The following is a 24,440-nucleotide window of genomic DNA, read 5'->3' as shown; positions in this document are numbered from 1 at the left end:
CAAAGGTTCTGGGACAGTTTGGATAGCCCTGGAGAGTGGGTGCCCCCTTGCTTGTTTCAGGTAGTACATGGCTGTGGTGCTGTCTGTGAGGATCAGGCCGTCTTCCCCTGCAACTGTGTCTGAAAGGCCTTCAGTGCTCGTTACGCTCACCTGGTCTCTGCTGAGGCGTTGGGACACGGTTGCAGCCCTCCCGGGAGTTAGATCACCCCCGTCCTGTCTTTCCCTCTGCGGATAAGATGTGAGCGGCGGCAGTTGGTGACACTGCTCCTGCGTGGATATGAGAAAACGTGAGTGCACTGATCAATGACTATTGTGCCTCTCAAACCCTTCTACCCAAGGTGCGATTTCTATGGGCATGTACCGGCCCATAGGGCTCATCTGTAAATTACTGATGGTAAGCTCTCCGTCCGGCTACTTCTGGCAGAGGCGCTTGCTGATGGGATCTAGTTCTTCACTGATCCCTGGTAAGTAATAGTCCAGTCCAGCTGCGACTATGCTTCTCCTCTTGTCTCTTTCCCTTTCCGTTTTCTCTTTGCCTCTTGTCGTTTTCTGTCTTGGTATTCTTGCTCGCAATATTGCTGTTAATTCCTAAATAACGTTTTCTCTTCGGTTTTCTTCCCAATAGATGGAAATGCGGCTCAAAAGCAGTTGTGGGGGCACGGAACACGGCCAGGAAGAAGATTGTTGAAACCACAATGTGCGACAACAGGCGAGTGATGGTTTAATGGCAAAGTGCGAGGTTCAGTCGTAGCGCGACCTTAAACTGAATGTCTTTTAATGTCTTTTAAGTGTCTAACCTTGCCTTTCGTTTTAACTTGCAGATGCTGCTGTCGCTGACGAAGTGTGTCGTGTTGCGGTGCCAAGATGAAGATTTCAGCATCCCAGAAGATTTGAAGATGAGCTGCAGTGCCAGGATGAAGATATCAGCGTCCCGGAAGATTTGGAGAAGAATGTCAGGATCAACAAAGACACGCATAGGTGAGAGCAGGTTCCCCAGTTGGTAAGTATGAAAGCAGGAAGCAGGATTTCCAAAGGTAAGCTTAATGCCCGGCGGTGGTGAGCGCTACGCTGCAAGGAAGTGCAGAATAACGCGAAGCATCTGCCATAGGGATCAGAGCAGCTTATATAGCTGCGATCGTGGGCACGCCCACTAGGCCTGGCTTGCCTGCCACTCCTAGAGAGTCAGCACATGCACGGCAACCCAAAAGCAACAGCCACACCCAAGACCGCGTGGCTGCTTTAGTGATGGAAGTTTGCATGTTAAATGCACTTTGCACCCAAAATGAGGTGTTATGTCCAAAATAAAAGCATTCTTGTCCCAAAAAAATGTTCAAGGTGCATTGGCACCTTGGTTCGCTTCGACTGAACCGTCGAGGCGGTACCGAGGGTTGTGTACTTTTTGCCCTGAGTAGCGGGTGTGTCCCTGTTGCTGGGATGTACATTCCCCATAGCAGGACTTGCGTTGTGCATAGCGGGCTGTTAACTGACGTCGCAGAGTACGAGCGCTCCGATGTAAGGCGTCCAAACTGGAGCCTTGGTCATCGCTTATCTTCTCATCAGATTTGGTGGCTGCAGCGGCGGGGGAGCTAACCTCGGCCAGCGACATAGCGTAGGCTGCCCATCATTTCACTTAACGCTCCTTAATTGTCTTAGGACGTAAGAGCTTACACGACTTACAGGACGCCTCGTCATGATTGAGGGGAAGAAACTTATTGCACCGCTGGCACTGGTCTTGCCATAGGAATTTTCCCTTACAGGAAGGGCAACATTTAAATAGTGTCCCATCCATAGCTCAGGGATATAAAAGTGACGGCAAAACCAAAGGGACAAAGAGGGGAGAAGGAAAGACATTCTTGAAAAAATAGAAACCCCCAGACCCCACTCTCCCTACTGAATAGGCCGGCCAGATGGCCCGGCCACACGGGCGACAGCGTCACCTGGAGCCCCAGCCGTCGAAGTGTGCTCTTTTGCTGTCTACGGCAGAGGTTCAGGAGGAAATCGTCGAGGAGGGGATGATAATATAAATATAACCGTAGGGCAGGAAATATAAAACATTTGCAATTTGGTAAGAGCTCTACCTAAGGCGACCAGCTAGCTAGGTGGAAACAATCAATCCGAGGGACCTCGACACGTGAGGGATTTTGGGAAGAGTACACACCACGTTAGGGATAGTGTTACAGGCACGCCCAAGTCGACGTCCCCTTTCGATCCTCGAAAGACAAGATGCAATACTCTGCGGTTACCACTAGATGTCGGACTGTATGCACAGCATGTGATTCTAAGCAGATTAAGAAGCATCAGAAACATTGTTATACATTTCAGTCATAATTCCACAACTTCTGCTTAACCTGTCGGCCCCATTTCTAACCTGCCCAACTAGCCTTCTTTAAGTATCTGTGTCTGATGTATGCTCTTATCCTGCGTCCCTCCTGATAGACTCTCTCCCTCATTGCGCCCTAAATTTCCATCCGGCATCCGCTTGGGTTGAATAGAGACGTTGTTAGTTCAATCCACTGTAACATATCTTCTCCTGGGTCTTGTTTTTTGTTCGTTTATTGCCTGTTTCCACACTTTCGTCTCTGCTATTGTCCCTGTTTGCAAGTCCCTCCACCACTTCTCCAATTGAAGCCCTGTTCCGGATTTCCAATTCATGGCTATGCTCATTTAGCCAACTCATATATTAAGTCTGAGATACCCTACAGCTTTACCTTTCTTGCCCAATAACCATGCCTCCGGGGATCTGACGTCCAGGTCTATGCTACCGATGGAGACCCTATTTGCAATGTTGCCCCAAAACTTCTGAATGATGTTACATTCCCAAAACATGTACACCATTCCCGCATTTATGGTCTTACATTTAGGACAACTCTGGCTACATGAACCTTTAAAACTAGCTATCACTGCCGGCGTGAAGTACGCTCTCTGTATCACGTACAGCTGTATTAATTGCAATCTTGCATTTCTGGAGACCTTTTTATGGTAGTTGGACACCTTCTCCCATTCTTTGTCTGTAAAGGTCTTACCTAGTTCTGCTTGCCATCTCGCCTTGGTTCTCAATTCCCCTCTGGAGTGGTGTTCCATTACCATGTCATACAGGCTGGTTATGGTTTGTCCTCCCTCTGAACAATGTATTATTGTTTCCTCTCCTATTTACGGCCATCTAGCCTTAATAGTGTTCACTATAGTACGGTGTAGTAGGTATTGTCCTGCCCGTATCCCGGTTAGTTCTTGCAGTCCTTGAAATATTAATAATTTGCCTTCTCCCCAAGAGTGATAATCCTGCATGTCTCCCAATGTAGCCTTACACTGGACCTCAGCCCTCTAATATCGGACATTACTGCTGTTGGGGGCCTCTGTGGTGATATTGGGTCTTTAATATCAAGTTTTTTTACAAGTCATATGCCAAATTGCCATTCCTAGTTTTACCAGCTGTGGCTATACCTGTGGTTCCGGTGGGGCCACCCATATCAGGTCTTACAGGTGTAAATGTTTTGCTGGTTGAAATAACGCTGTGTTGGGTGTGGAGTCGTCTGCCAGCCAGCCTACCACATACTGCATCTGGCATGCAAGGTAATACAGTTCGAGGTTTGGAATTCTCAACCCCCCCCCCCTCTCATATGGTCCCTGCAGCGTACTGAGCGCTACTCTGTGCCTTCCGCTTTGCCATAGAAAGCTTCTGCATTCCCGCTCTAGTCTTGTAAAGAACTGTTTCGGGACATTAAATGGAACATTCCCAAAGCAATGCAGAGCTACCATTTTTAATAACGCTGCCCTTCCCATCACAGACACTAGTAGCTTCCCCCAGAATGTCATTGATTTGACCAACCCTTCCATCCCTTTTGTAGTGTTGTGTGTGTGTTCTTGTTGTGGGTTATGATAAATGTCCAGCCCCAAGTACCTAAAGCTGTTTTTTTCCATGGGATTGGTAGTGTCGGCAGTTCGCTACTGTTACAACCCGCTAGTGCAGCTGGTGAGAACATATAGAATTTGGTCTTGTTAATTGTGATTCATGACAGCCTCCCAAAGTTACCCAATACCTCTAATACATGGTGTAGGTTTTCCACCTGGTTCTGTATATACAATAATGTGTAATCTGCATACAATTACACTATGTGGTAGATACCCCATTTATACCGATTCCAGCTTACGGGTATTCTTGTCTCAGGAATGCAGCTATCGGTTCCATTGCCATGATATATAGCATCAGGGATAATTGGCAGCCTTGTCTAGTGCCTTTTTGTAACTCCCACCTATCCGAGAATATGTTCCCCATCTGGACCCTATCAACGGGCTTACTGTAGCCTAATTTAGCCATTGTCGTGTATAGCCAATCTCAATGGACTGAATCGAACGCCTTGGTTGCATCTAGTGAGGCGACTGCACTGTGCCCTTCCCTACCTTCTGTGCTACTTATGACATGGTGCAACCTCCTCAGGTTCCAGGAGATGTTCCTACCTGGGCCGTATCCTGTTTTGCCCGGGTGTATTAGCAAGTTTATTGCCCTCCTGAGTCTGTTTGCTAGTAGTGCAGTAAGGATTTTGCCGTCTTGATTTAATAGGGACAGGGGTCTATAGGAGCCGCAATCAACTGTTTTTTTGTTTGGCTTGGGTAGTGTGATCATCACTGCTTCCCTCATGCATTCTGGAAATATTTCGGTTTAAAATGCCTCGTTATATACTCTCGTTAAGATCGGAGCTAGGGTATCTGTGTATTCCTTATAATACTCGCCCATCAACCCACCCATACCTAGCGCTTTGCGTGAGGGAAGCGCTCTTATTATAGCTTTTACCTCTTCTAGCATGACAGGCTCATCCAATATGTGTGCATTTTTTCTCTCTCTAATCGGGGCAAGGTTAAAAGGACTAATGCTTCTTTTAGTTCCTCGTTTCGTACTATTCGGGTGTCTTCGTACAGTTCCCTATAATATTCATAAAACACTTTGTTTACCTCCACCTGAGTGGTGCCCATGTTACCGTCCGACTGCTGGACGGAATGTATTATATGATATGATTCTATTTTTATCGCGCTCGTACACAAGTGTTTCCTGCCATTGCTCTTATATAACCAAGCCAGCAATCTACCTGGTTTGTCCGCCTGTTTATGCGTTCGCTCTACTTGCTTCGCATAGCTACATTTACTTAGCCTGTCCCACTGTGTCAGGCACTCCTGTCTAGGTTTTATCTCAGTATCTAGGTGGACCTGCCCCATGCTATTCTTCTCCACATCTGCTGGTTCCTGTTCTAATCTGTTTAATGCAGAGGTAATGGCCCTGCGCACACCTCCCGTTTTGGTGATCATCTCTCCCCTGCTCACCACCTTAAATGACTCCCATATTGTACCGACCAACTGGACGCTTCCCTCGTTAATCTCAAAGAATTCCTCAGCATGTTCTCTCACATATACTTTAAATGACGAGTCTAGCAGGGCTTCACTCCAAAGTCGCCAAGTTGGTATTGGCGGTCTCGGCGCAGTTATTACCCACTTCAGTTCTAGTGGGGCATGGTCCGACAATACCCCTGCTTTATATTCAGCCTCCTCGAATTCCTGCATATGCTCCTCCCCAATAAAGATGTAATCTAATCTTGTGTACACTTTGTGGGGCTGGAGTGGTGTAAGTAATCTCTACCTTCTGGGTGAATTGCCCTCCATATGTCCACTAGCTTGAAGGATTGTCTGAGTGTGTTCAAGACCTTTGCCGGCAGAGCCGGTCTTCTGTGCTTGTCATCTGATCTATCTATTTGGGATTTAATGTGCAACTGAAATCGCCAACCAATAACATGACCCTGTCTCCATACGGCCCTGCCCTTGCATACAGGGACCTGAAAAATGTTATGGCATCGTGGTTAGGCGCGTACGTGTTCACTATGCATATTTCCCTATTTTCCAGTGTTCCCTGGATTATTGGCATCCTTCCTTCGTCATCGGTCTTAGTGTGCCGTATTGTAAGTAGGACAGTCGGGGCCACCCAAATGAGGAACCCCATAGCATAGGCGGAGTACGTGGATCCCACTACCAGGCCGCCCCATTTTTTTAGCAAAATTGTCTAGCCTAGTTTGGTTCAGGTGTGTCTCTTGCAACAGGGCGACTCTTATCTTTATCTTAGGTCTACGCAGGTATGTTATTATTCTGTGCCTCTTCACATAATTATATAGCCCACAGGCATTCCAGGTCATGACTTTAATACTTCCAGCCACCTTGTGCTAGCTTCATTGTTCTCTGTAATTGTTCCTCCCTCTTCAGATATGTTCTGCTACTTGGAGCGCTATGTGTGTCAGGACTATGGAGAACCCTTGCCGGCTCTCTTCCCTTGCCCTTAAACAACTCCCCCCTCCCTTCCCCTTCCCAACAAAACCTTCCCCAACATTGACTGCCCAGCTGCGCCACGCATGCTCAGGCTTTCCGGCTTCCCCTCCCTCCCCTACCAGTCTACTGACTAGGTCGTTCGGTGCCCAAAGGGTGGGTTACTTAGCATACCCCTCTAAACTAAATGGGGTAGTAGAAGAGACTGTCTATAAAGTGGTTCCTCTACTGAGTAGAGTTTGTATCCTGTGCAGTCTGCTCCAGTTCACTATTCGAGTGTGGCGGCATCATTTATGTTCTAGACTAAGTCCCTCAACCTCATTGTGCCGCCTCAAGTTGCTGGTACGCTTAATCCAGTACATGTTCCACCTATATGGTCATCAGGCGGTTCTACCCTCTTTGTCCGCAGGCTGCATCCTAACTCTAGCCTTTTCTGTTCTTGTTCCTTCTCCGATGTTGGTATTCTCGCACAGTTCATCCAGTCCTGCGCTTCTGTAGGGTTGTCGAATAACAGTGCCTGACCGTTGTGCAGTATCTTCAGCCTGGCCGGGTAGATTAGCATGTACTTCAATCCGGCTTTCCTCAATCTCTCCTTTATGGAAATAAACTGGGCTCTCTTTCTGTACTTGAAAAGTATCATCTGGGTACATTGCAAGTTTAGCTGAGGCCCTTTGTATTGTGCGCCTCCAGACCTTGAGAACACTAGCACCTTTTCCCTATCCTTGCAATTTAATATTTTGGCGATAATGGGCTTGGGAGGTGGTTTCCTGACTAGGGATCGGTGTGCTTGCTCCACCGTGAATCCCTGTGTAAGCTTCCCCGGTCCTAGTTCCTGCAGCAGCAGATTCTCTACGTAGTTGGTGGGGTCGGACCCTTCCATGCCTTCAGGAAGACCCAGGATCCTACTGTTACTCCTGCGAGCGCAGCCATCAGCGTCATCTACTCTATCTTCGAGCAATTTTACCCTCTGTTGTAATATTCCGACATCCGCCATTGTTTGCGCCACTTCTTTGGCATTATCCTTAGCTTGCGCTTCCAACAGACCCGTGTGTTCCGCCAGCGACTTCACATCTTGCCTTAACAGTCCCACATCTATCCTCACTTCATCGATCTTGGCTTATAGGGTTGTTTGAAGTGCTAATATGGCAGCCAGTATTTGATGATTGCCTTTGTCATTCGTGTCCGTCATGCCTTCAACCTGCTCAGTGGCCAATTGCTTGCTAGGGCTATCTTGCCCTTTAGCGAATGCTTCCATTATGGTCTGTTTGCTTTTGGTTTTGTTATGCTTCGCCGCCCTATGTTCTTAAATGCTTAGGTCCTTTAATTAGTTCGGAGTGTGTGCTATCTTCTTGGTTGCGGACTTGGATCTAGGCGCTCTTCCCAGTGTGCTTCCCTCTTGTTATGCTGTCTGTCGTGGGTGGAGGCCACCTTCTGCTACTTCAGCCTTTTTTTTTTTTGCACCCGGAGCTGTGGGTCACTACCTGGGCTTCTTGTCTTGTTGGGGCTGGTAGCTGTGCGCTTTCTTCCTGATTGTCGCTCTGTGTGGGCTCCCTGCCTTTTATCTAGCTTCAATGGACCTGTGTCTATCCCAGCCTTCCCTACTTGACGCGTTTGCAGGGTCTGTACTTGAGCTCCACAATGATGTATTCTCTTATGTGGGGGGTGGAGTGGGCTTGTTTTGCTTCACCACCCAGCCCAAGTGTATTCCACAGCTGCACAACCTGGTTGGGTTCCTCAAGGCCCCCGGTGTGCTGCTGATCCGCTCTCCCTTCTCGCGCTCCTTACCGCACCCGTTGCTGTCTCATATGTCCTCAGCGTGACGGAGGGACTGGTTGCAGCTTCCGGGCTCTGCCTCTGTGCTCCCTGGCGGGACCGGTCTTCTTTCACCTTCGCGCACCGCAATGCCTTACGGATCCAGTAAGCCGCTGTCTGCTCTTCCATGCAGGCGTTCCTCTCCAACTCGCTTGCTCGTTCCACCCACATAATTGCAGGGTCCACGTATCCTTTCTGCGCGCAGCAATCCACTCCGGCAACTGTCTCTACTCTGCCAGGGCTTCTAGTGTTTGGAGCCTGCCGCCATCTTGCCACAGCTTCCCAGTCTCATGTAGCTCGAAATCCTCTTTTACTCGTCACATTAAGGATCCGAGAGCACTTAGGGTTGTTCTCTTGAGCTTCTGCAATGTCTTTTTTAATTTATGTTTTCAAAAGCCTGAAGCTTTCTGCTTATCTTGTCGGATCATCAGGAGCTCCGGCAAGGTAGGTCCCCTTCACATGGCGGTTCGCCACGGCCACCAATTTTCAAAGTTCTATTTAGTCGTCATTTAAGGAGCCTTGTTTCGTGTAATTATCAAAGTTCCACTTAATATGGTATTCAATAGACATTCTTTTTTGTAATTTCTAAAGTTCCATTTAGTTCAGCATTCAATAACATTGAAGAAGTGTCCTGGCATTCATACGCCCTTTGCCACTCATCGGCTTGTGGCATCTCCATCTCTCGCACTCCGCTGCCTGCCGCGTGTCTTCCTCTGCATGCCGGCTCCCAGAGCTGTGCTTTCTAAATGGGGACAGAGTCCCTCCTTCTTGGTGCTTGATCACGGCTCACTGAGGCCCCAGTCTGCAAACACTCACATGGCCCACTAGCTATGGGCTGCGTAAAGCCTCCTGAAAATGTTGACGGCATCCCGGCTCCTCGTGTGCTCCCAACACGGTTACCACCTCCGTAGCAGGGCCTCCTGCTGATTTCTCCCGCAGAGGACTCCTAGCTGTTCTTCTCTCTGCTGCAATGGTCTCTTTTTATGCACATGCAGCCCCCTAACAGGCTGCTGGTGTAGATCTTCAATGAGACTCGCCTTGCCACAATTAAAGGGACATGCATGACCCTTGTAACTCTCTATAGGCATCCTCTTCGTCACAGTACTAAAGTGATACAAGTGTGTGGTGTTCATTACTCTCAGTCTCCTCTTCCTTGTCTCAGTACGATCAAGTGACCCATATGGGCAAAAGAGGGGAATTGGCTTAACAGCCGATAAAGTTCTGGGAAGGGTTAGGCTGGTCGTCAATAGGGAAAGGGGGATACCATGTCACGCCGGAGGGCACTCCACTCCCAATCCTCAAGGACCCTCCATCCAGGTGATCCTCCCTCGCTTCTCCACCCCCAGGGTCAGGATCCAAGAGTGATGGCCTTTCCTTGGCCACCTGTGCAGAGGATCCAAGGGGAATAAGAGTGAGAATGCCAGTGTGAGTGAGAATGCCAGTGTGAGAGTGTGAGTGAGAATGCCAGTGTGAGAGTGTGAGTGAGAATGCCAGTGTGAGTGTGAGTGAGAATGCCAGTGTGAGTGTGTGAGAATGCCAGTGTGAGTGTGAGTGAGAATGCCAGTGTGAGAGAGAATGCCAGTGTGAGAGTGTGAGTGAGAATGCCAGTGTGAGAGTGTGAGTGAGAATGCCAGTGTGAGAGTGTGAGTGAGAATGCCTGTGTGTGAGTGTGAATGCCTGTGTGTGAATGCCTGTGTGTGAATGTGAGTGTGAATGCCTGTGTGTGAGTGTGAATGCCTGTGTGTGAGTGTGAATGCCTGTGTGTGAGTGTGAAGGCCTGTGTGTGAGTGTGAAGGCCTGTGTGTGAGTGTGAAGGCCTGTGTGCGAGTGTGAGTGTGAAGGCCTGTGTGTGAGTGTGAATGCCTGTGCGTGAGTGTGAATGCCTGTGCGTGAGTGTGAATGCCTGTGCGTGAGTGTGAATGCCTGTGCGTGAGTGTGAATGCCTGTGCGTGAATGTGTGAGTGTGAATGCCTGTGTGTGAGTGTGAAGGCCTGTGTGTGAGTGTGAAGGCCTGTGTGCGTGTGTGAGTGTGAAGGCCTGTGTGTGAGTGTGAAGGCCTGTGTGTGAGTGTGAAGGCCTGTGTGTGAGTGTGAAGGCCTGTGTGCGAGTGTGAGTGTGAATGCCTGTGTGCGAGTGTGAGTGTGAATGCCTGCGAGTGTGAGTGTGAATGCCTGCGTGTGTGTGTGTGAATGCGTGTGTGTGTGAATGCCTGTGTGTGAGAGTGTGAATGCCTGTGTGTGTGAATGCCTGTGTGTGAGTGTGAATTCCTGTATGTGAGTGTGTGAATGCCTGTGTGTGTGTGAGTGAGAATGCCTGTGTGCGTGTGTGTGAGAATGCCTGTGTGCGTGTGTGTGAGAATGCCTGTGTGCGTGTGTGTGAGAATGCCTGTGTGCGTGTGTGTGAGAATGCCTGTGTGCGTGTGTGAGAATGCCTGTATGAGAGTATGAGTGAAAATGCCTGTGTGTGAGTGTGCGAATGCCTGTGTGTGAGTGTGCGAATGCCTGTGTGCGAGTGAGAATGCCTGTGTGTGAGTGTGCGAATGCCTGTGTGCGAGTGAGAATGCCTGTGTGCGAGTGAGAATGCCTGTGTGCGAGTGAGAATGCCTGTGTGCGAGTGAGAATGCCTGTGTGCGAGTGAGAATGCCTGTGTGCGAGTGAGAATGCCTGTGTGCGAGTGAGAATGCCTGTGTGCGAGTGAGAATGCCTGTGTGCGAGTGAGAATGCCTGTGTGCGAGTGAGAATGCGAGTGAGAATGCCTGTGTGCGAGTGAGAATGCCTGTGTGTGAGTGAGAATGCCTGTGTGCGAGTGCAAATGCCTGTGTGCGAGTGTGTGTGAGAATGTGAGTGTGTGTGTGAGAGTGTGAATGTGTGTGTGAGAGTGTGAATGCCTGTGTGCGAGTGTGTGTGAGAGTGTGAATGCGTGTGTGTGTGTGAGTGTGAATGCGTGTGTGTGTGAATGAGTGTGAATGTGTGTGAGTGTGAATGAGTGTGAATGTGTGTGAATGCGTGTGTGTGTGTGTGAATGCGTGTGTGTGTGAGTGTGAATGCGTGTGTGTGAGAGTGTGAATGAGTGTGAATGCGTGTGTGAGAGTGTGAACGTGTGTGAGAGTGTGAATGAGTGTGAATGCGTGTGTGTGAGAGTGTGAATGCGTGTGTGTGAGAGTGTGAATGCGTGTGTGTGAGAGTGTGAATGAGTGAATGCGTGTGTGTGAATGCGTGTGTGAGAGTGTGAATGAGTGTGAATGCGTGTGTGTGAATGAGTGTGAATGTGTGTGAGTGTGAATGCGTGTGAATGCGTGAGTGTTTGAGTGTGAATGCGTGTATGTGTGAATGTGTGTGAATGCGTGTATGTGTGAGTGTGTGAGTGTGAATGCGTGTGTGTGAATGAGTGTGAATGCGTGTGTGTGAGAGTGAATGAGTGTGAATGCGTGTGTGTGAGAGTGTGAATGCGTGTGTGTGAGAGTGTGAATGAGTGTGAATGCGTGTGTGAGAGTGTGAATGAGTGTGAATGCGTGTGTGAGAGTGTGAATGAGTGTGAATGCGTGTGTGTGAGAGTGAATGCGTGTGTGTGAGAGTGTGAATGCGTGTGTGAGTGTGAATGCGTGTGTGAGTGTGAATGAGTGAATGCGTGAGTGTGAATGCGAGTGCGCGTGCGTGTGTGAGAATGCCTGTGTGGGAGTGTGGGACTTTTTTTTATTTTTTTACACAAGCTGCTGTCTGTGACAGAACATGGAAAATCTCACCTTAGGTGAGCAGGGTTACACTTCTTAGTTTAGGCCTGAACCACAAAAAGGTTTTGCAGAATGGCAAGCTGCTAAGTTTATTCCAAGGAGGGAGGTGGGCTGTAGTGAAGTGCAAAGAACTCAGAGCATACACTTTATAAAAGAAAACACTAATAAACTTAGTAGTTATATAAGAAAACAGACATGTGTAGGCAGAGGTGATAATTCACAAGTCAGGTAAGTACATTAAAACAGTAAGAGAATATAAGATCACTTTGGGGTATTCTCAGATAATAAACCACAGTTGTAGTAACTTTAGAATAGCACTGGTAGCAACAAATCACATAGTAAAACTATCTGAAACATATGTGCAACCTGTTCCAAACCTTTATAACCTTTAATAACCTTTGCCCAGCCTAGCCTAATGAGTCCGAACCCATTTTATGTGAGTCTCTCAGTGTTCAGCTGGGTCACTGGGCCCTCAGAGGCCAGGGATGGAGCAGGAAAGGCAAGAAAGCAGGGTACAAGGTTCAGTGTGGCAGAGTACAGCAGGAGTCTCTTCCAGTATTGCAGGTAAGTAAAGTTAGTTTTACAAAGGCAAGGGAATCGGGGTGTTCCCTTGTAGGATTGCCCCATGGACCAGTGTCCTATGGACCAGTGTCCTAAGGCTGGGTTAGAGTACAATGGGTGGTCCACCCCAATGTAAATCTATGGGGGACCTGGAGGGGTGTGAGATAAAGCTATCTGCAGCCCCCAGGATCACAGGATCAAGCAAATGACCCACAAGTAATTTGTACCAGGGGTAGGACAGTACCTTTAATTGAAGAAGCGTTTGCTGCAAGATGGTTCCAGTAATGAGGCGACAGCAGACCCAGTCACTGGTAGCTCAGTCTTGGCGACAGAAGAAAGGGACTTCAGTGGATCTCGCAACAGCTCTCGTGCAGACGGACACCCAGCAATGGATCTTCTCGGTTCTGGCTTGTTGGCACCTTTTTACAGGCTCGGTTGAAGGACGGTTGTGGCAGCAAGTGGCTTCTCAGTTTCTCGGGTAAAGGGAGTTGTGGTAGCTGGAACAGGTCACTGTATGCCTAGAACACAAAGATTCAGGCGAAACCGTGCATCAGGAGATTATGCACAGTGATGCAGCCAAGGTCACAGGGTATTGGCAAACTGCATGCCGTGGAGGTCGCAGCTCAAGGGATGGCGCAAAATGCAGTTCATCTTGCAACTGGTTAGACCCACCAGTCCAATGGAGGAAGTCATCACCTTCGGATCTTCCTCGTCACTTAGAAGTTGAGGTCGGGACAGCAGCGGTTACTCAGCAGGCGCTGGCAGTTTCTGAGTCGTCCTTCAGTCTTCGGATTCTTTTCTTCTAGTGGTCGACTCTGGGTTTCGGCTCCATGACCTCTGGATTTACATTGGAAACCTGGCTGAGCCCACCTATCATATAGCATGCACCATTCAAATTTGGGGATGGCTGAATAATGGGGACAGCCAGCCTTCCAGTCTGAACTGGTTTCTCTCAAGCACAATGCAGGACAGAAGACAGGGGAGTTTCGATTGACCTCCCTCACTTCCTGTCCTGCCAGTCACTCAAAGGGTCCTTGCAGCAAAGGAAGCCCGGCAAAGACAAAGGGACAAGAGGACCCTCGTTGACCTAGCAGGGTAGAAGAAGACTTAAGAAAGGACAGGCCATCTAGTTTAGGACTCATAAAAGAACAGCCACCATTTTGGGCAAATGGCGTTCCTTGTTGTTCCCTACCGCAGCTGCAAGGACAGCCTACAATGAAAGTTCACAAAAAGTTGTGCAAAAGGCACTCTGCCACCAGGCTAAGCAGACAGACCCGTCACAGTAAACAAAAAGTTACTGGAGAGTCGAGACAGGGGATACATTGGATCCCTTCAGCACTCCACATAAGGTGGGTGTGATCTCGCCAGACAGACCTGTCACAGTAAACAAAAAGTTACTGGAGAGTCGAGACAAGGGATACATTGGATCCCCTCAGCACTCCACAAAAGGTGGATGTGATCTCGCCAGACAGACCTGTCACAGTAAACAAAAAGTTACTGGAGAGTCGAGACAAGGGATACATTGGATCCACTCAGCACGCCACATAAGGTGGGTGTGATCTCGCCAGACAGACCTGTCACAGTAAACAAAAAGTTACTGGAGAGTCGAGACAAGGGATACATTGGATCCCCTCAGCACGCCACATAAGGTGGGTGTGATCTCGCCAGACAGACCTGTCACAGTAAACAAAAAGTTACTGGAGAGTCGAGACAAGGGATACATTGGATCCCCTCAGCACTCCACATAAGGTGGGTGTGATCTCGCCAAATAAAACACAGGTAGGATAGAAGGTATCCCCCTACATTGGCAACTTCAAGAGTTTATCAAGTAAAGTAAAAACAATCACAGGGAAGCTCTGAGAGTCTCCAGCAACACTGCACAGAAGGTTCTGAGTGCTGTGTTAGTAAATTGTAGATAACGTTAATATTGGAGGAAACCATAACTCCACAAAGAAATACTAAAAAGAGGTAAAAAGGGTTCCTATGATCAGAGTACAAGAATGGGCGGGTGTGGAAAAAGTTTCACACTGAGGAGAATCAGTAAAAAACATCCAAGAGTCCAGCAAAAAAGTGAGAGAATTTCGCACAGGATGTCAATTTACTCAAACAGATGTACTATTTGAAACAGATTACATGTAATTATGATTCCACCCCAAGACAGGGAGAACTGTGCTCAGGCTGTAGGATGATGTGCCAAACCATGCAGATAGGTTCAGATGCTCTTGATCATCCTTCAAAATTGGTCTGCTTCTTGACAGGGTGGACCATGAAACCTTACATTAAGGCTTTCTTCCATTGGGAGGAAAAAACTGCACCAGATAAAATCACGCCTATATCTTGAGTAGCCATGAGCAGCACCAGGGTGGTCTGAGTCCTCCCCATAGGTCTCCATCTTGAATAGCTGTGCTATCCTGCTGGTTAATCTTTTAAGTAAACAAAATGTATAGCTATGGCATACATAGAGGACACTGGTGTATTCAACCAAGTCCCTCGGTCTTTTGTTTTCCTCAGCATGAGGGGCCCACACTGTGGCACTCTATGCTTGTACATTTCTTTCTGAATGATTTCGTCTGAACCACTTTTTGGGATGACCTCCCTCCCCGGCCCCCAACTACCTCAGCTTTACACCCAAACATCGGCCCAAACACTGTTCTTCACCTTTGTCCACCTCACTGTGCTTGCCCTCATTCTGCAGGCTGTGGCATGCAGTCACCCAGCAAATATAATCCTTGATCCTACTTGCCCCAATCTCCCACACATTTCAAATTGGCTGTGCGCTGAACCCAGCTGTGGCTCAATCCCCACACTACTGTTCGACCTCTCCAACTTCCTTTAACTTGTCACCATCCTCCACCTTATATTATTCACCAACCTCACCTTTGGTTTTAGTACCATCTTCCACAAAACCACCAGAAGCCTCAAGCTGGTACTCAAACTCCTCCTCCTTGTCGCTAGACCCTAGATGTCATTCCCCACCTCCCGGGTCTCTATCCAGGACAAGACCCTCCTAGCATGGCCTCACCCAACCCCTTCTGCCTCCATCCACTCACTTTTTGATTTGCCTGATCTCACGCCTCCTCCTAGACTTCTGCTACAGTATCTTCAGTCCACCCTTTGGGCCAGGCAATCACCTCCAAACTCTGTCCTTCAAGTTAGAAAATATTTTCTTTTTGCAGCTTTCCCTGCATTGGCATCAATGGAACGTCCCAACTTTCTTGCTATTGTTTGATTGCGGTCCTGAAACATGGAGCTAGGTAAAGCCGTTTTGCTTTACTTTTCTTTTCTTCCACACCTCATCTGTTTTGCAGGCACTGGTCAGTCATAAGAATACCAAGGCAGGGGTACCCGGTCACCCTTTTTTCCAGATTCAAGGTTTTTAAGCTGCATACATCCCCTTACAGTGAAGTGGTTGAGGGGTACTTTGTATTCCTTTTAGTAAAAAATGCTTTATGTTCACAATGTGTCCAAGACTGGCTGGCGGCAGCGGATATATATCGACAAGCTTTTCATGTTTGCACATTTGCATTTTACTGCATAATGCCTTTATCATCTACTCAGAATAGCCCTTGCAAACTTTCTGGATCTCAGCTTTAGCCATCTTGTCCTTGGGCCTTCTTCATGCCCTCTCAAGTCAGGAAATGCATTACATTGAAGCCCTTTCCCATGCAAAGGCTTGACTTTCCTGGTCAAAGCAGTAGTGTGAGCATCTGGCCGGATGTGGGTCTGGGACTGTCTGGACCCAACTCGCATTATGGACAAGGTTATGCCTGTTGCTAGGCAGATGGAGAGCAAGAGGCAGTGTCCATGATCGGACAGCCCTTGCCAGTTTCAATAGTGCAAATTGTTTCCATTGTAGGGCTGGCGGCAACCCTGGCTCACATTTAGGATAAAAGGAAGACTCCTGCAGCCATTCATCAGATCATTGCTGGAGCCAAGACTACTATGAGGAGCTGCAACTGGCTGAAGACCCGAGAACGACCATTGATGACTTCAAGCATTCTCCCCAGCCAAGTCCCAGTGGAGCCCTTCCTCTTTGGATTGATCTCTTCAAGACCCTCATCAGTACTTTGACCCTTCAGCTGGTGGGACCTCCCACTCTCAAGCCTTGCGAAGGCTCCAGAGCGCAGGATTAGCATGCAACAGTCCCAAAACCATCCTGTGGGCTTCCAGCTCGCCAGGACATCTGCTGTGTATCAGTCACTCTTCTGATTTTCGGCCTGGTACTTTGCAGGACTCCAGCTTGTGGTCTACGAACAGTCCTCCTGCAGCGGCTACTCCCCATCTTAAAGAGGGGCCTTCTAGAAGCGGTTTCTTTGTCTTCACCAGGTAAGCCGCCTTAGCGTGATATTCTTCGCTGCTGCCCACTTCCATTGTGTCCTGGGGGTCTTGTGATTTCGTGGAACTCATGGTGGTCTGCATTTCAGGGTGCCCGAGCTGTCCAACTGTAACAGGAACTGTCTTGTTGAAATTCAGAACCACCATTTTTTGCCAGACACAATCCAATCACTGTAACCTACCACTGCACCCGCGACCCCCTCAAACCACTGCAACAGAACCAACGTTAGAAGTGTACCTAGAGAATCTTGGAACGCAATGGGGTGATTTCTAGTGGCATTGGAGTAAAGGGAGGAGACTGGATAGCAGTTTACATTCTCCCACCAACTCCTCCCCAACCCGGGTTTCACCTAGAATTGTGAGATTGGGAGAGGACCCCTAATCTTTGGAAGTAACCTTTGTTCTCTCATCTCTGAAACATCTTATTCACCTGTTGCCGTTGGCACTCTTTGTTTTTCTTCAACTAAAAGATTCTCGACTCCCAGCAAAGGTTTCTTCTTGGGACTCAAGGGCTACTCAATTTAGCAGGGAAGGACTTTAGTGTTAGGGGCCTTACTTTTTTTTTTTTTTTTTTAAAGGCAGCGTAATAGTGCTTCCATTGCTTTTGTAATACTTAATTGGATTTTCAGTACTTCCATGTTTCTACTTGCTCTACTACACACAGCTTTCTACTTTCATAACTGAATCACTGACCACCTAGTCTTCCATAAAGCCGTGAACACTTTTCTAATTGTGTCTTGGTTCCATTGCTCTCTGATCTACCAGCAGTGCCAAGATGCCTTCGGGCGAATGCCACGCTCAATAAATATCCTTCAATCAACCCTTTCCAACGATTTTAAAAGTAAAGCGTTGTCCTTTAGTGAGAACACCCATGGAAAATGTATACATGTGTGTAATAGCAGTCAGGTATTATTACTTTACTGTTATTTTCATTGCATAGAGTGTTAGTAGGCTTAATAAATAGTGCATTTGTATACTAACTATCTAATTTGATATATTAGAGTACTCGTTCTGCGTCTTATTCGCAACATTGCATCCACAGTGAGGCAACACTCTCCCGAGAGACAGCGAATATGCAACTTTGCATAACCCGTGGTTAAATCAAAGTTCAGAAAGCCACACATTTGAAAAACTGTATTCAATGCAGGAAGAGTAACTATGATGGTTTCAAATTATTTCCTCTCTACTGCAAGATGGTTTACAGCAGTATCAGTAATAAATTAAAACACCATTATGTATGAAACTGACAAGTGTTTTTTTCCTTCTTGGGCAGTTTGGGTCTGGATAGACAGAACTCTAAACTCTCGCAATGGAAAAGGGAGCCTATAGGGATTCTTTCTGTAACTGTCCCCTGCCTTTGGATGGTGGTCCAGGGATGGTGAAAAGGAGGATCCTCTCCATATCGACTCCGGCCCCATCATCCTTTAGCTTAGAGAGGTAACCAGCACCATCTTGTTGACCCTGGTTGAAAAACACCACAGTGGCTATATGGCGGCAGTAGACTGGTTATAAGGAGGACATATTGGATCCTGTTGTGGGGACAGTACGTGGTCAGGCCCCAGGACATAGCATGACTAAAAAACACCAAATGTGATTGCAATGGTTAGCTGTAAGCCAACCTCACAGAGAAAGATAATGTACCTACCCTCATAGTTTGACACACAGTTTTCTCATTTCCGCCTCTGCCCTTTCTTCTGAGTGGACCTTAGCGCTTCGGCCCGTCCCTGCTTCAGCCCCTTAAGAGAAAAAGAGAACAGCCTTTAAATTTGTTGAACACAAAAGTAAGTACTCACTTCAGAGCTGTTGCTCCGATTTATTTTTCCCCCTCATCATAGGAGACTCCTGGGATTGCTATATCCCCAAGTAGAATTTGTTGCAAGCCATATGAAGGAAACGAAAATCAACCTGGGCTCTACACGTCTTTCACTTCTCTCTCTCATGCATGCACTGGCATGCAAAACCTTGCTCTTAAAATGCCTCAACAAAGAATGTATGCGTGAGGCTTTGGTGTGTTGGTCTTCTGTAGAAAGGGTTTAATGGACTACCAGTAAAATCACAATTATAAGAAACTTGTGCTTAATGGGACATCCTGACCCCCTTTCTCTAGACTACTTGAATAGATTATAAAGGTACCCAGAAAATATTTTAGGGAGGCGGCAGAAACTCTACAGCATTTAGCTGAAAATGTTCTTCATCAATGTATAACCAAAAATAGCACCAGAAGTTGTGTAACATCCGAAATTCTTTTCAACAGAGAGCAAGGATGGGACAAACCATCTTCTTGCGAAGGGCAATGCAGGCCTCCCCAGCCAAGAGAGGCTAGAGCGCACTTATGCTCCCGGCCAATGATATTGCAACCATAATCATTATATTAAAGATGTGAACCTCAACATCAGAAGTAGCTATGGGGTTGTAGGGCTTGCTGGCAGTGTGAGTATACCAGCGAATGACGTATTTTCACCGGGAAAAAGTTCAACTGAGACAACAACATTTAGTTTGACAAAGCAATGCGGCAGAGGAAATACTTCTCTTTATATGTTCTTTGACAAGGACTTGCAGAATGCATTTTGTAATCCTTTCTTTGCTAAGAAGGAAGTGAACAAAGGATCATGGTCCAAGAAGCAAGTCACTGGGCCACATTCATGGTTGAGCGACCAATGCCAAAACCTCAGCCGGTGCCTTTTACATTATAGTCTAGTTGACAGATTCCTATCCACTTGTAAAACATCAAGCAACGAGCTTCCAAGATAAAGACCGAGGTCTGTGGTACTACATATAGGTGCACCAAGTCAGAATACATAAATATGTGGAGCCAGTTGGGTGTTAGTATCAGTAGCTTACATGTTCTTATTCAAAATGCCTGTATTAACTTATGGAGAAGGGGGAGTGGTTCAGGGCGTAAGCCAATATCTCTCACCAATCCGACAGAAAGGAATCTCCCATGGGGCATGAGCTCCCATATACATAACTGCCCATTCAATCTGTGACCTCCATCCAGTTCAGACACACCCAACACCAAAATGGCAGAAAGATCCCTCTCACTTAGGACTTAGAACATGCAAGTCAGCCCCCTTGCACGTTCCTCTTGGCCTCCCAATAAAGAGCTAAGGAACAAAATGCCGCTGTATCTGTATTCCACAATTACCATCTTCACACGTGTTGCTATTCAAAGGCAGTGCCCAGATGCAAATGCATTTACAATTATGATAAAAGAACAATGGCACCACCCACCGTCCTACCAGCTTTTAAACTACTGTAGATGAAGCAGCTGGATTATTAAAAAGTGTAGGTTTGCCATTTTCATATTTTAGCCAGCTCTGGTTTATTTTGTGGAATGTCTTTTTGTACTCCCTATATGTGGAGAGATCGATTTGGAATGTATGTTTCCACTGAGACTGAAATTCCAACCTTTGGAATTCTGGTTTTGCATTAACCGTATCTTGCCGTCCATTTTGGCTGATGTTTGGAATTTGGAGTTGTCTATTGCCCTCTATCTCCAAGATGCACCAATTTCATGGTTCCCACTTGTGCAGAACTCATCTCTTGTTGGGGTAAACTGATAAGGCATTCAGATGATTTAGGGCTTCAACCTCACACCTGTCCTGCAATGCTTACTTATACTGCCTAGTATTCAGCCTGTCCTAAGGTTTGAATTATAGCTAAATGATCTGCTTTACCAAATGCACTTTTACAGGGCTTTTAAGAAAGTGTGGGTACTACAGGATTTAGAAATCTTTTACGATTGATATCAGGGTGGTACAGGTGCACAAGGTTCGTTCCAATGCTCCATGCCCTCAATGGAGAAGTGACTGCCCTGGCCTGCATTTTACAAGATTACAAACAACAACTTGAAAATGCTTCTGGACCAGCGGGAACCATGGGGATTTCTGAAGTGAATTACTGCCTCCCCTTGTCTTTAGGCGAGAACACTCCCAGTTAAACCATGTTGATTCCTTCTGCTCTTATTCTGGGTGTTCCAACTATTATTGTGTAGAGGTTAGGGAGCAGGGTGCCCGTCAACACTAATGCGCGCTGCATCTTCGATTGAATTCTCTTTGACAGGCATCAAGAATGTCTCACAAATGTCTTTCTTTCTACTCAGTCCCTCATAATTTAAGATGGGCTATTTGTAAAATAGTTACCCCAGTGAACCCTCATCCGTAAATTTCAGTGGTCATTCGTGAGGCTCTCCACCTGCTCTTTTCAATATACCATCTTTCGACATTAACGTTTATAAAAAAAAAAAAATCTGATGACCAGAGCCACTCAAAAAGACAACCGGTTTTAGTCCCTGATGTTTTTGATCGAGCTGAACAGGGAAAACTTCATTGCTAGATTTGAGGAAATCTAATATGCAGTATACAGTACACATGAATGGGCACATTGGGTAATCGGATTCCTCAAATGAAGTAGGGCTCTGAAATGATGCCAAGCCTGCAGGAGAATCAGTTGGAGGTCAAGTGAGCCTTGCAAGTAATGGACTCAGCACCAATCCGTTGAGTTCAGTATGTGGTACAGGAAGCAGTATTTATATGCGTGTGTCAACCTCCTGAACACCAGTCAAGGAGACAAAAGGATCTGCGCCCAGTATCCCACCCGCACTAGATGAGACAGCGTCTGTGTCTTGTTCAAGTCTATTCTTCGATCCTGCCACAGTCTTTTCCTCCTGGACCTGTCCCACTAGTCTCCATCAAATACAAGAGGGGTAAAGCTTTACACGCTTTGTCCATTAGCCTGGAAATCCACATCCTACTGCTATGTATCAATGCACCAATACCTAGGGTAATCCTGTTCTGAATGTGGCCCTCCCTGCCTAGTAGTGAGAAACACCTGGGCCGGTCAGAATGGAAGGGTGCGACAATCTCTCCATTAACCAATGTGCTGGGCCATACCATTGCTAAGATGACAGGCTCTATTATCTCAACAAACAAAATGAGTATGTTGAAACAATCTTTTATTGATTATGAATATATCTTTAAGGATGCCACTGTGAAGAACAGGGAAATTACAGTGAATTGACCAGCCGTCTCATTGAGTGCACCAAACAAGAGGCTCCTGATAATCATTGATTTTAAATAGTATTAATGAATGTAATAAGAAAACACGGAAAAAGGCTTAACATTTATAAAAAAATTAAAACTTACAAAATAAAGGCAACAAAAGGTTGCATAATAATATGATTATTCACTGCAATCACACATCAAAAAACGAGTCTTTTGCACTCAAGTACTGGTCTCTCACAGCCCAATTCACAACTGTTGTTCCTTGTTAATGTAATAACAAAGAAGCAATGAAAAATAGCTCAATGTGTTTTAGATTTAGGCCTTCATCAGGAGTCAACGTCTGCAAAGGAGAAAAACAGCTTTCTAATGACAAACAAATCTACGCAATTTGAATAATAGCATAGACTCAAAGCTGACTATCATTTATTTTAATAGAAGATGTTCAAATACGATATTCCATTTCAGAAAATACCAATGTTTGAAAGGGCACTTTAATATAACTTTATATCCCTATATAAAGTTGACGTACAATTAAAGACAATGAGAGTTTTTCTCCCATCTCCGCAGCCTCGCTCACCCCGGTTTTATGCGGTGTACCCAAAGGCTCACCAACAATCTAATATATTCACAAAACCTCTGTTCGACTTTTGACGATCTGAGTGTCACCTACACACCAACTATGCAGATGACGCCCAAATCCTCATTCCCATCTCCGGCTCTCACGAAACAGACTCTGAATCAATCAACATAATCTATCAAACCATCCAGACTTGGGTGGCCCAACATGGATTATGCCTAAATGATGAAAAGACAGAACTTCCCCTTATTGGATCACAATACCGACTGAATATACTAGGTGACTCCTTCAAATCCTTTAACATCGATGGCATCATCATCAAGGTGTCTAAGGAAGTAAAAACCTTGGTTCTTTTCCTAGACTCAACCCTCTCCTTAACGAAGCAAGTCAATGTCACTGCTTCGGCCGCAGCATTTACTTCAAAGCTCATTAATGCCTGCCGACCCTTTGTAACGCTCACCTGACTCCCACGGAGGCGCTGGTCTAGTCTGGGTTGCTGTGGCTCTTCGAGCGTGATGCGCAGTACTCGGAACACCGACTGAACAGGACCCTCAAATCTTGTCTGGCCCGTAGGAATATCCTTCTGCAGATGAGAAAGGAGATTAACAGTCTGCAGAATAGTGTGCTTGCTCCCCCCACCCCCCTTCGTTCTTCTCCAACTTCCTCCGAAATCCCTGGTTGAATCTCACCTTATGGTTTGAAAGGATGAACTCTCCATCCTGCTTCTGGTACAGGGGCGCGTGTTAGTCCAGTTACTTCACTGGTTTTCAGAATGGCGCTGACAAAATCCACTTGACTTTTCCGAGCGGAACGCCGTAAGTATGAAGATTACAAAAGTTGAAGTGTTGAGCCTCCTTTTCTGTTGCCTTCCTAACCTGTGATCTGCCCTTTATTTCAGGTGCAGCATGAAGGCGATGCGTTGAGGGATTGAATTGCCGATGGTAAACTCAGATGAGTTAGCGATGGAGGCGATCCCTCTTATGTCTTTATATTCCTCCAGTAATGTCTTTTGTCCTTTCCCCATAGGGGCCGGGGTGCGGTACCTGCCAACAAAGCGGCGCCGACCCGAAATGAGGAATGGTCCACCAACAGAAGACCGGTAAGTGTTATGGCGGAAAATTAGGCTTTCCTCATATGTTCCTTCTGCTCACCTTTTGTCTCTTCTTCTCTCCCCTACGCGCAGAGATGTGGCGACCGGTGCAGACAGTCGCGGTGGAGCCAGAAGAACTCCCGAGGACAGGTGAGTGAAGCGCGGTGCTTTTAAATTAAAGTCTTTTCTCAGGAACAGGAACGCTGGCGTGAAGGATGCAGGTAAGAAATTTGATAAAATTCTTGGTTTTCACCTTTCTCTTCTCTTCTCTCCTTACAGGTGTTCCAGGATCGAGGCGGGCGTGGCTGGAGACCAGATGCAGGAGCAGACACGGTGAGCGTTCAGCTGCTTGGATGCAGAACAACGCGAAGCGTGAGCTACTGTCTGGGCGTGGCTTAAATAGCCCCCAAAGTAGTTCCAGGTAAGTATCCTTCCGTGGCCACGCCCGAGTGGCAAAATAGTCCCAATGAAAAAATAGTCCCTTTCAGGTCTCAGGGAGGCCTGAATCTTGCAGCATGGTCTGCATCAGGTAAGTGCACAAAACACCTTCCTTTATGAGCCTGGCGCCTATGGCGCCAGGACTGATGTCCAACATGAGCCTGGCGCCAACGGCGCCAGGACAGAGTCCAAAGAGCCCCTATAAGGGGCCGCTGGGCTTTTACCCGGGGGAATGATGCCTGCTCCCGGGGGTGCTGGGCCTGGCCTGGTGCTCCGGGGGTAGGTATCATGACAGCACTTCCCCCCAAGGTCGTTCCCAAGGTCGTTCACTCTGGAGGTTTCGGTTTGTTTGGGAAATTCCGATGGAACCTTTCTACCAGCCGAGGTGCATGTACGTGGTCGCTGGGTTCCCAAGACCTTTCCTGAGGCCCGTACCCTTTCCAATCAATTAGATAGAAAAGTTTTGATTTTGAGATCTTAGAATCCAAAATGTTCTTCACCTCGAATTCAGGCTCCCCATCTATCTGGATTGGTTCTGGTGGCTTTATTAATCTGGTTCCTGGTTGCACTGGTTTCAAAAGTGACACATGAAAA

At 47.0% G+C, this 24,440-nt stretch overlaps 1 protein-coding gene across 6 annotated transcripts in view; it reads right to left on the bottom strand.

Annotated features, from left to right (window-relative positions):
• The window catches only part of LOC138570011 (survival motor neuron protein-like), a 354,362-nt gene that overhangs the window by 37,867 nt on the left and 292,055 nt on the right, over window positions 1-24,440 (bottom strand). For all 6 annotated transcript variants that reach the window (XM_069648543.1, XM_069648568.1, XM_069648549.1 and 3 more), the window contains one exon: window positions 18,384-18,474. In XM_069648543.1, coding sequence (XP_069504644.1) covers window positions 18,409-18,474 — 66 coding nt within the window. In that variant the 3' untranslated portion in view covers window positions 18,384-18,408. The remainder of the gene's footprint in view (window positions 1-18,383; window positions 18,475-24,440) is intronic.

Source organism: Ambystoma mexicanum, chromosome 1p (assembly GCF_040938575.1).
Source record: "Ambystoma mexicanum isolate Mex_15411 chromosome 1p, UKY_AmexF1_1, whole genome shotgun sequence".
Lineage (NCBI taxonomy): Eukaryota > Metazoa > Chordata > Amphibia > Caudata > Ambystomatidae > Ambystoma > Ambystoma mexicanum.
This window is presented reverse-complemented; position numbering and strand designations above follow the sequence as displayed.